Source organism: Triticum aestivum, chromosome 2A (genome assembly GCF_018294505.1).
Source record: "Triticum aestivum cultivar Chinese Spring chromosome 2A, IWGSC CS RefSeq v2.1, whole genome shotgun sequence".
NCBI classification, from domain to species: domain Eukaryota; kingdom Viridiplantae; phylum Streptophyta; class Magnoliopsida; order Poales; family Poaceae; genus Triticum; species Triticum aestivum.
The window spans coordinates 744430160-744440494 of NC_057797.1; the positions used below are offsets into that span (position 1 = coordinate 744430160).

At 42.3% G+C, this 10335-nt stretch overlaps 1 protein-coding gene across 1 annotated transcript; it reads left to right on the forward strand.

Annotated features, from left to right (window-relative positions):
- The first annotated feature begins 7435 nt into the window (after positions 1–7435).
- Positions 7436–9897, forward strand: LOC123186370 (uncharacterized). The gene is made up of 5 exons (XM_044598148.1): positions 7436–7847; positions 8772–8933; positions 9374–9417; positions 9513–9544; positions 9640–9897. The coding sequence occupies exons 1-5, from the start codon at positions 7460–7462 to the stop codon at positions 9785–9787; spliced, it is 774 nt and encodes a 257-aa protein (XP_044454083.1). The 5' UTR covers positions 7436–7459; the 3' UTR covers positions 9788–9897.
- The last annotated feature ends 438 nt before the right edge of the window (positions 9898–10335 follow it).

Below are 10335 nucleotides of genomic sequence, written 5' to 3' on the forward strand. Positions count from 1 at the left end.
TTTACTGAAACCGAGGCTTTTCAGTCATCTTGCCTATGTGGTATGATTTGCATATCTCAAGTGATTCAAAATCAAGTGAGTCCAAACGATCCATCTGCATGGAGTTTCTTCATGCGTATACACCAATAGACATGGTTCGCATGTCTCAAACTTTTCAAAAATGAGTGAGTCCAAAGATCCATCAACATGGAGCTTCTTCATGCGTTTTACACCAATATGACTTACATGGCAGTGCCACAAGTAAGTGGTACTATCATTACTATCTTATATCTTTTGGCATGAAAATGTGTATCCCTACGATCAAGATTCAATAAACCATTCCTTTAGGTGCAAGAGCACTTATTCAGGTTTAGTACTAATCTTGACGGTAGAGGGAGCGTGCGATGTTAGATCACATCAAACTTGGAAACACTTCCAACACATATCGTCAGCTCACCTTTAGCTAGTCCCCGTTTTATGCCGTAGCTTTTATTTCGAGTTACTAACACTTAGCAACCGAACCGGTATCTTATACCCTGGTGCTACTAGGAGTACTAGTAAAGTACACATTAACATAATGTATATCCAATATACTTCTATCGACCTTGCCAGCCTTCTCATCTACCAAGTATCTAGGGTAATTCTGCTCCAGTGGCTGTTCCCCTTATTACAGAAGCACTTAGTCTCGGGTTTGGGTTCAACCTCGGGTTTCTTCATTGGTGCAGCAGCTGATTTGCCGTTTCATGAAGTATCCCTTCTTTCCCTTGCCCTTCTTGAAACTAGTGGTTTCATCAACCATCAACAACTGATGCTCCTTCTTGATTTCTACTTTCGCGATGTCAAACAACGCGAATACCTCAAGGATCATCATCTCTATCCTTGATATGTTATAGTTCATCACGAAGCTCTAGCAGCTTGGTGGCAATGACTTTGGGGAAACATCACTATCTCATTTGGAAGATCAACTCCCACTCGATTCAAGTGATTGTTGCACTCAGACAATCTGAGCACAAGCTCAACGATTGAGCTTTTCTCCCTTAGTTTGCAGGCTAAGAAAATCGTCAGAGGTCTTATACCTCTTGACGTGGGCACGAGCCTGAAATCCCAATTTCAGCCCTCAAAACATCTCATATGTTTCGCGATGTTTTAAAAACATCTTTGGTGCCTCAATTCTAAACCGTTTAACTGAACTATCACGTAGTTATCAAAACGTGTATGTTCGATGTTCGAAACATCCACAAACGACGTTTGGGGTTCAGCACACTGAGCAGTGCATTAAGGACATAAGCTTTCTACCGTTCGCATAATCGCTACTTTCAACTTTCAACTATATTTTCTCTAGGAACATATCTAAAACAGTAGAACTATAGCGTGAACTACGACATAATTTGCAAAAGGTCTTTTGACTATGTTCAGGATAATTAAGTTCATCTTATGAACTCCCACTCAGATAGACATCCCTCTGGTCATCTAAGTGATCACATGATCCGAGTCAACTAGGCCGTGTCCGATCATCACGTGAGACGGACTAGTTAACGTCGGTGAACATCTTCATGTTGATCGTATCTACTATACGACTCATGCTCGACCTTTCGGTCTCCGTGTTCCGAGGCCATGTCTGCACATGCTAGGCTCGTCAAGTTAACCCTAAGTGTTTTCGCTGTGTAAAACTGTCTTACACCCGTTGTATGTGAACGTAAGAATCCATCACACCCGATCATCACGTGGTGCTTAGAAGCGACGAACTGTAGCAACGGTGCACAGTTAGGGGAGAACACTTCTTGAAATTTTGTAAGGGATCATCTTATTTACTACCGTCGTCCTAAGTAAACAAGATGCATAAACATGATAAACATCACATGCAATCAAATAGAGTAGTGACATGATATGGCCAATATCATATAGCTCCTTTGATCTTCATCTTCGGGGCTCCATGATCATCTTGTCACCGGCTTGACACCATGATCTCCATCATCGTGTCTTCATGAAGTTGTCACGCCAACGACTACTTCTACTTCTATGACTAACGCGTTTAGCAATAAAGTAAAGTAGTTTACATGGCGTTCTTCAATGACACGCAGGTCATACAAAAAATAAAGACAACTCCTATGGCTCCTGCCGGTTGTCATACTCATCGACATGCAAGTCGTGAATCCTATTACAAGAACATGATCAATCTCATACATCACATATCATTCATCACATTCTTCTTGGCCATATCACATCACATAGCATACCCTGCAAAAACAAGTTAGACGTCCTCTAATTGTTGTTTGCATGTTTTACGTGGCTGCTATGGGTTTCTAGCAAGAACGTTTCTTACCTACGCAAAACCACAACGTGATATGCCAATTGCTATTTACCCTTCATAAGGACCCTTTTCATCGAATCCGTTCCGACTAAAGTGGGAGAGACTGGCACCCGCTAGCCACCTTATGCACCAAGTGCATGTCAATCGGTGGAACCTGTCTCACGTAAGAGTACGTGTAAGGTCGGTCCGGGCCGCTTCATCCCACAATACCGTCGAAACAAGATTGGACTAGTAACGGTAAGCATATTGAACAATATCAACGCCCACAACTACTTTGTGTTCTACTCGTGCAAAGAATCTACGCAATAGACCTAGCTCATGATGCCACTGTTGGGGAACGTAGCAGAAATTCAAAATTTTCCTACGTGTCACCAAGATCTATCTATGGAGAGACCAGCAACGAGTAGAAGGAGAGGACAGTTTGCATCTACATACCCTTGTAGATCGCTAAGCGGAAGCGTTCAAGTGAACGGGGTTGATGGAGTCATACTCGTCGTGATTCAGATCACCGATGATCAAGTGCCGAACGGACGGCACCTCCGCGTTCAACACACGTACAGCCCGGTGACGTCTCCCACGCCTTGATCCAGCAAGGAGAGAGGGAGAGGTTGAGGAAGACTCCATCCAACAGCAGCACAACAGCGTGGTGGTGATGGAGGAGCGTGGCAATCCTGCAGGGCTTCGCCAAGCACCTACGGGAGAGGAGGAGGTGTCACGGGAGGGAGGGAGGCGCCAAGGGCTCAGGTCTGGATGCCCTCCCTCCCCTCCACTATATATAGGGGCAGGAGAGAAGGGGGAGGCGCAGCCTTGCCCCCTACTCCAAGAAAGGGGTGCGGCTAAGGAGGGGGGAGGAGTCCATCCTCCCCAAGGCACCTCGGAGGTGCCTTCCCCCTTTAGGACTCTCCCCTTTTTCCTTTATCTTGGCGCATGGGCCTCTAGGGGCTGGTGCCCTTGGCCCATGTAGGCCAAGGCGCACCCCCTACAGCCCATGTGCCCCCCCGGGGCAGGTGGCCCCACCCGGTGGGCCCCCGGGACCCTTCCGGTGGTCCCGGTACAATACCGATGACCCCGAAACTTGTCCCGATGGCCGAAACAGGACTTCCTATATATAAATCTTTACCTCCGGACCATTCCGGAACTCCTCGTGACGTCCGGGATCTCATCCGGGACTCCGAACAACATTCGGTAACCACATACAAGCTTCCTTTATAACCCTAGCGTCATCGAACCTTAAGTGTGTAGACCCTACGGGTTCGGGAGACATGCAGACATGACCGAGACGTTCTCCGGTCAATAACCAACAGCGGGATCTGGATACCCATGTTGGCTCCCACATGTTCCACGATGATCTCATCGGATGAACCACGATGTCAAGGACTCAATCGATCCCGTATTCAATTCTCTTTGTCTAGCGGTATTTTACTTGCCCGAGATTCGATCGTCGGTATCCAATACCTTGTTCAATCTCGTTACTGGCAAGTCACTTTACTCGTTCCGTAACACATCATCCCGTGATCAACTCCTTGGTCACATTGCGCATATGATGATGTCCTACCGAGTGGGCCCAGAGATACCTCTCCATTTACACGGAGTGACAAATCCAAGTCTCGATCCGCATAAAACAATAGATACTTTCGGAGATACCTGCAGTGCACCTTTATAGTCACCCAGTTACGTTGTGACGTTTGATACACCCAAAGCACTCCTACGGTATCCAGGAGTTACACGATCTCATGGTCAAAGGAAGAGATACTTGACATTGACAAAGCTCTAGCAAATGAACTACACGATCTTTTGTGCTAGTCTTAGGATTGGGTCTTGTCCATCACATCATTCTCCTAATGATGTGATCCCGTTATCAACGACATCCAATGTCCATAGTCAGGAAACCATGACTATCTGTTGATCACAACGAGCTAGTCAACTAGAGGCTCACTAGGGACATGTTGTGGTCTATGTATTCACACGTGTATTACGATTTCCGGATAATACAGTTATAGCATGAATAAAAGACTATTATCATGAACAAAGAAATATAATAATAACTTATTTATTATTGCCTCTAGGGCATATTTCCAACAGATATGTCTCCGTTCAAGGGGTGTGGAGGCACGATGCCCTCCAAGCACCACAATGGATCATCCTATTTTCCTCACGCCCTCACATAATACAAGGTATCATGAATCCATTAGCAGTGCCCTTGTAGGCGGCAACCGAAACCTTTACAAACAAGGTTGGGACTATCTCCAGAACTTAATTGGAGTCTTCCAACACCGCCACCTCGTTCAATCCGTAACAAATCAACAAGTTTGGTTGGATAGAGAAGAAGACCGGACAAAAAAAGCTTCAAACATTAATGGAAAAAAGAGAGGGGCAATAAATAGGTGGGAGGAGGAAGAACCCCCTCCGCAAATAGTCCATCTCCAAATCTAACTGTAATGCGCAAAAAACACACAAACAACACAAGTCAACTTGTCAAAGTCAACTAAGTCAACCACCATGGTCATGGATGCTGCCCTAGCTTCCAACCCACCAGTCGATAGCATGAGCACAAGGGTGTGCTCCTCCACGATCACACGCTGGACATCGACAACGAACGCCAAGATCCTGACCTCCTCTTGTAGGATCTGATTCACCATATTCTTCCGAATTTTGAAAAAGAGTTCAGTGATTTAAAAAATGTTCATCAAAACAAAAAAATGTTCATGAATTTCCAAAATTGTTCTCAAATTCCAAAAAATGTTTGTCGATTCAGAAAAATGTTTTCCAATTCAAAAACATGTTCTTGAGTTTCGAAACAAATGTTCACAATTTGAAAAAATGTTCCTGGATTTGTAAAAAAAATACGACTTCAAAAAATGTTTGTGTAAAATCTTCATCGATTCAAACAATGTTCATGAGTTTCAAAAACGTTCACAAGTTTGAAAAACAGTTGTTAACAAAAAAAATGTTCATGAATTTCAACAAATTATTCTAAATTTCAAAAAATATTGGTTGATTCAATTTTTTCATAAGTTTTAAAAAATGATTACATTTTTGTAAAAAATGTTCATGAATCCAGAAAATATTTATGATTTCAAAAAATGTCGTGAATGTAATTCTAATGGATTTGAATTTTTTTACGATTTCAAAATACATTTATGATTTAAAAAATGTTCACACACTTAAAAAATATTTATGATATCAAAAATGTTCATGTATTTGAAAGATGTTCGCAAACTGGAAAAAGAAAAGGAAAAAGAATAAAAAGGGAAATGAAAGAAAAAATAAAATAAAAACCAAACGTGAAAACAAAAAAGGGAATGTTTTTTAAAAGATAAAGATAAAGGAGAAAACCCGAAGAAAAAAGGCAGAACGGCCAAGGTTATACAGAGGACATGCCCACGGGATGGTACGTGCTGCACTATGTGTGTAGCAGTGGGCTCGATGGTCAGATGGTGGTAAACTTTCAAACCCAGAGGCAACACTATGTGTGGCTTATAGCAAGACCTATTGTGCCCTCGCGTCAAGCCCCTCCCTAAATGGGCCGGCCAAGACGTGTGTAAGGCCACAACCTCATTTTTTGTTTCTTTTTCTTTTTGTTTTCTTTTTTACTTTCGTTTGTACTTTCAAATATTCTAAATAAATCTATATTACAAAAACCACTTTACATAAAAAATTGAAAAATGTAACCAGCATTTGAAAAATATTAAATGTGCCACTTGGGAGCTTCCTCAGGGTTTTGTTTTATTTTATGTACGCCTTTTCTGGCTTTAGATGCTTTTTTTCTTAGTTTTTTCCCAGTTTTTCCAATGTTTCGGACAAAAAAACAGAATTTTTTTTGCGCAAAAATGTCTTTATTTTCTTTTGCAAGAGGCATAGATTTACTTCCGTGAGGTATAACCGTACCTCTTTGAAAAGAAAAAAAAATACATGTTTTTTTCCTCTCAAACAATAAAATAAAAGGTTTGTTTTTCTTCCATGAGAGGCACGAATTTGCCTCTCGTGGAGACACAGATTTGCTTCCACGAGAGGTATAGTTGTGCCTTTCAAAAAAGAAAAATAAACACGTTTTCCCCGCAGGCATAAGTTTGCTTCTCATGGAAGCACATATTTGCTTTGTGCGTCTCGAAAAAGGAAAAAAACATGTTTCTTTGCTTCCGCGAAAGGCACATATTTGCTTTGACGAGAGGCACAACCGGAAAAATAAAAAATACGTTTTTTTTATTCCCACGAGAGGCACATATTTGCTTCTCGTGGAGGTTCAGTTTGCTTCCGCAAGTTGTGCCTCTTGAAAAAAAAGCTTTGATTTGCTTATCATGTATGCACTTCGCAAGAAGCACAGCTGTGCCTCTCAAAAAAGAATTAAAAAGTGCAAATTTGCTTCTCGTCAAGGCATAGTTTGCTTCCGCGAGAGGCAGATTCCGGAGAAGAAAAGAAAAACACGCTTTTTTTCTTTCGTGAGAGGCACAAATTTGATTTTTGTGGAGGTACGGATTTACTTCGCAAGAAGCACAACTGTGCCTCTTCAAAAAAAAAACAAAAAAAAGGTAGGAAAACAATGCTTCCGTCTCGGGTTTTTTCATCCAGTTTTCTCATGAAAAACGTTCGTCAAAACGTATAACATGAGATCTAGTTTCGAATATCTCGAGGTCAGAAATCCAACACTAAAAATGATTCGGAATTTAGACACACGGTTTAAAAGATAAAACATTGTGAATAAACGAGACTATGAAAAAATTAAGGAACTTACAGGTTGCGATAAGCGGCGCACATACCATAATATGGAAAAATGGGAGTGACGTTTGTAATCTAGTACTCCCTCCATATCATGATATAAAATCTTATTACACCCAATTTGCCTGCCGGTGGGAGACAGTCGTGTTTTCGCGGACATGGCATTCACGCAAGCCTAGATATTTTTTTTAGGTAAAGTAAACCTAGATCAAATAGTGCTAAACTTTCGTAGCACAGTGATTTTGGCCCACCATCGAGGAGTTGAACTCTGGGCTTTATTAGGTGACCCGACTTAAAAAAAGACCAAAATAAAAAAAAGGTGACCCGACTTAGAAAAAAAAAGACCCGACCGAACTCCTGGCCGAATCCGGCTCGTCCCTTTAATAGGCCGCTCCGACGCGAAACGCATTTTTTTCTCCACCGCAATACTCGAAAACATTGGTCACTATAACCATGGCGTTAAGTTCGGCGACCGTGGCCTCGTCGCTCCGCCTCTGCCCGGCAGGCGCTCTCGTCTCCCCCAGTACCACGCGGAGCCGCCGCTCCTGCGCCCCCACCCTCCGGTTCACCAATCGCCAGCGAGGTGCTGTGCTGAGGCTGTGCAGCGCACGCCCTAGCGCTCCGGCCCTGAGCCGGTGGTGGGCCACGGAGCTCACCCCGGAGGAGCTCCCCACGGAGGAGACCGACGCGCCGACCACCGGGCACGGCCAGGAGGAGCTTGAGGCCATATGGAACGCCCTCGTCGCCGAGCCCCTCCGCCCCGTCCTGCTCGCCCTGGGCGAGATCAGGGACCGCAGCCACTTCTTCCGCTGCCGCAGCTACCACGCCGGGATCGTCGCTGGTATGTGCGTATGTATGGACATATTTCTTTTTGGTTAATTTGTACAGGTTTTGATGCGAGAGCTTTCACTGTTTTGTTTGTGCGAGATTCGTACTAACCATCAAGCTGTAAATTTTTTATCCTTTACCGACCATCAAGCTGCTGGTTCTGGGCAATGTAATCCAGAATCAACTTACTCGTTCTACTAATTAACAGCGATTGGCAATGCAAAATCACTGATAGCCGCTCTGATGTGTCCAACTATTTCTATTTGACTCATCTTGTCTCTAATCATGATGTACCGGAGGAAAATTCAGTATTAACTACTGCACCTTCCAGTAAAAATCGGCATCACTGAATTTTCACCTGCCCAAGTATAGTCTGAAGTCTGAACATGACACCGTTGCTCTTATTCATCCGTTTTCACAGGGAAAGTATCTAGTGCTCCCAGGCTTGGGGTGCTCCAGGTGCTCCAAATGTCCGAAAATCATTTTTAAAATGTTCAAAAATTTCTGAAAAAAATGCAGCACATCGACGGAACATCGATGTCTCTTGTCACAAAATTTCAAATCAAAATTCGAAACATTGCTTGAGATACAAAAATGACAAACTTTTGTACATAACATAAGTTGGGCTTTAGTTTTGGCCCATTATCACATTGATGTCAAATTTGTCATTTTTGTATCTCGAGCAATGTTTCGAATTTTGATTTGAAATGTTGTGACAAGAGACATCGATGTTCCATCGATGTGCTGCATTTTTTTCAGAATTTTTTGAACATTTTAAAAAATGTTTTTCGCATCGGAGCACCGGGAGCACCCTAGGCCTGGGAGCACTAGATACTTTCCCCGTTTTCACACACTATACTACTAGTTTGGTTTCATCATGATTACCAAAGGAAGCATTGCACGCACAGCTGAATTATGCATTCTAATTATTTTGCAGGCCCATTGTTGATGATTGCTGGTTTCTGCCAGCTCGCTAGATTAGCACCAACGCTGTTCGTGGATATGATTCTTGGATATATATTCTACAAGTTAAGTGTTTTAGCAGCACAACTGAAAAGAAATGGGAAGGCAAACCACATGTGTGCTCGGATGCAGCTCGGTGAGTTTTGGGACTCAAATATATATATCAATTTATCATACTCTGGATCCTACTAGAAGTTTCCAGCCTTTATGATTGGACTCAAACACCACTTGAAACTCTTATCACATCAGCAATTCTAGAGTAATGTTTCGAGCAGTGGGAGGCACTTTCTTAGAAAGCTATTCTCTGTTGTTGAAAGTAAAGTTATTTCCGTTTCTGAAATTTTTTATATGAAGAATCTAAACGCCTCTGTGAATGGTACTTGTGTTATAAATTTTATACCAATTCAAATGAACATGAATTATTATTGTGTTCTACATTTCATATGGATCCAAGTCCAGCTGAGCAAAGAAAAATATTTTTACTATTTTAGACTTGCACATGTATATTTCTCCCGTGGCAATTATGTACCTTTATGAATAATGAAATATTAAAGGATGCCTTCATTCCCAATGCAGCAATGTCACTTATTCTGTTGTACAAGGATAACAGCGCTTTTTCGGTAAGTCTTTTTCGTTAAAGAGCATGAAAAACTAAACATCAACATAATTGTGAACATATTGTGTACTAATTGCTTTCTGTTGCCTGTTATGGCAGGGTGTTTACCGGCTCGTCACGAAAATTATTTGGTAAGTATTTGGTGTCTGAAGCAATTATGCTTACTATGCAGCTCTATTCCTAGCACATCGAATATTTTCTCTAAACAATCGTTTGTTCATGTCAGGCTCATTTTGGTTGAAGTGTACTTTGGAGCTGTATACTATGAGATTGCAGGCGATAAAGATCCGAGACGCCATCTGCTAGGAATGTACAAGATAGTAAAAACTAAAGGTGGCTTGATGCGGGTGATCAGGAATTTGATGGAAGAATAGCGTTCTGGCATTCAGAGGCATCATACTTGTTCTAAGCATATGGACAAAATTCATATGTAGTTTTGTACAGAATTTGATGGAAGTAAAGGAAGACCTCTGAGACCTCCTTGGTCTCCTTGAAGAGAGTGTAAAGCGACTTGGCCAAAGCTAAGAGCATGCTTGGATACGTTTTAGTCCCATGACTAAAAGTAGTGGGACTAAAACTTGCTAGTCTCACCCATGCTTGGATCCAAGTACTAAAGAGACTAAAATCTAGTTATTGAGCATTTATTATCCTCCAAACCCTCCAATCCAGAACTAAGGAGAGGAATTAAATGAGGAGAGAGAGAGCTAATACATATTTTAGTAGGTTTCCCATGACTAAAAGATTTTAGCCTCAAGACTAGTCCTAGCCTCTCTTTAGTCAGGGGTGCTTGGAACTTTAGCCTCTAAAAGAGACTATTTTTAGTCAGACTAAAAATAGTCCCTTGTATCCAAGCACCCTCTAAGCCCTTGGCCGACGCATCGATCAGGTCCGGGTGTAGCTTCAGTCTCGTCAGAAGGAACTC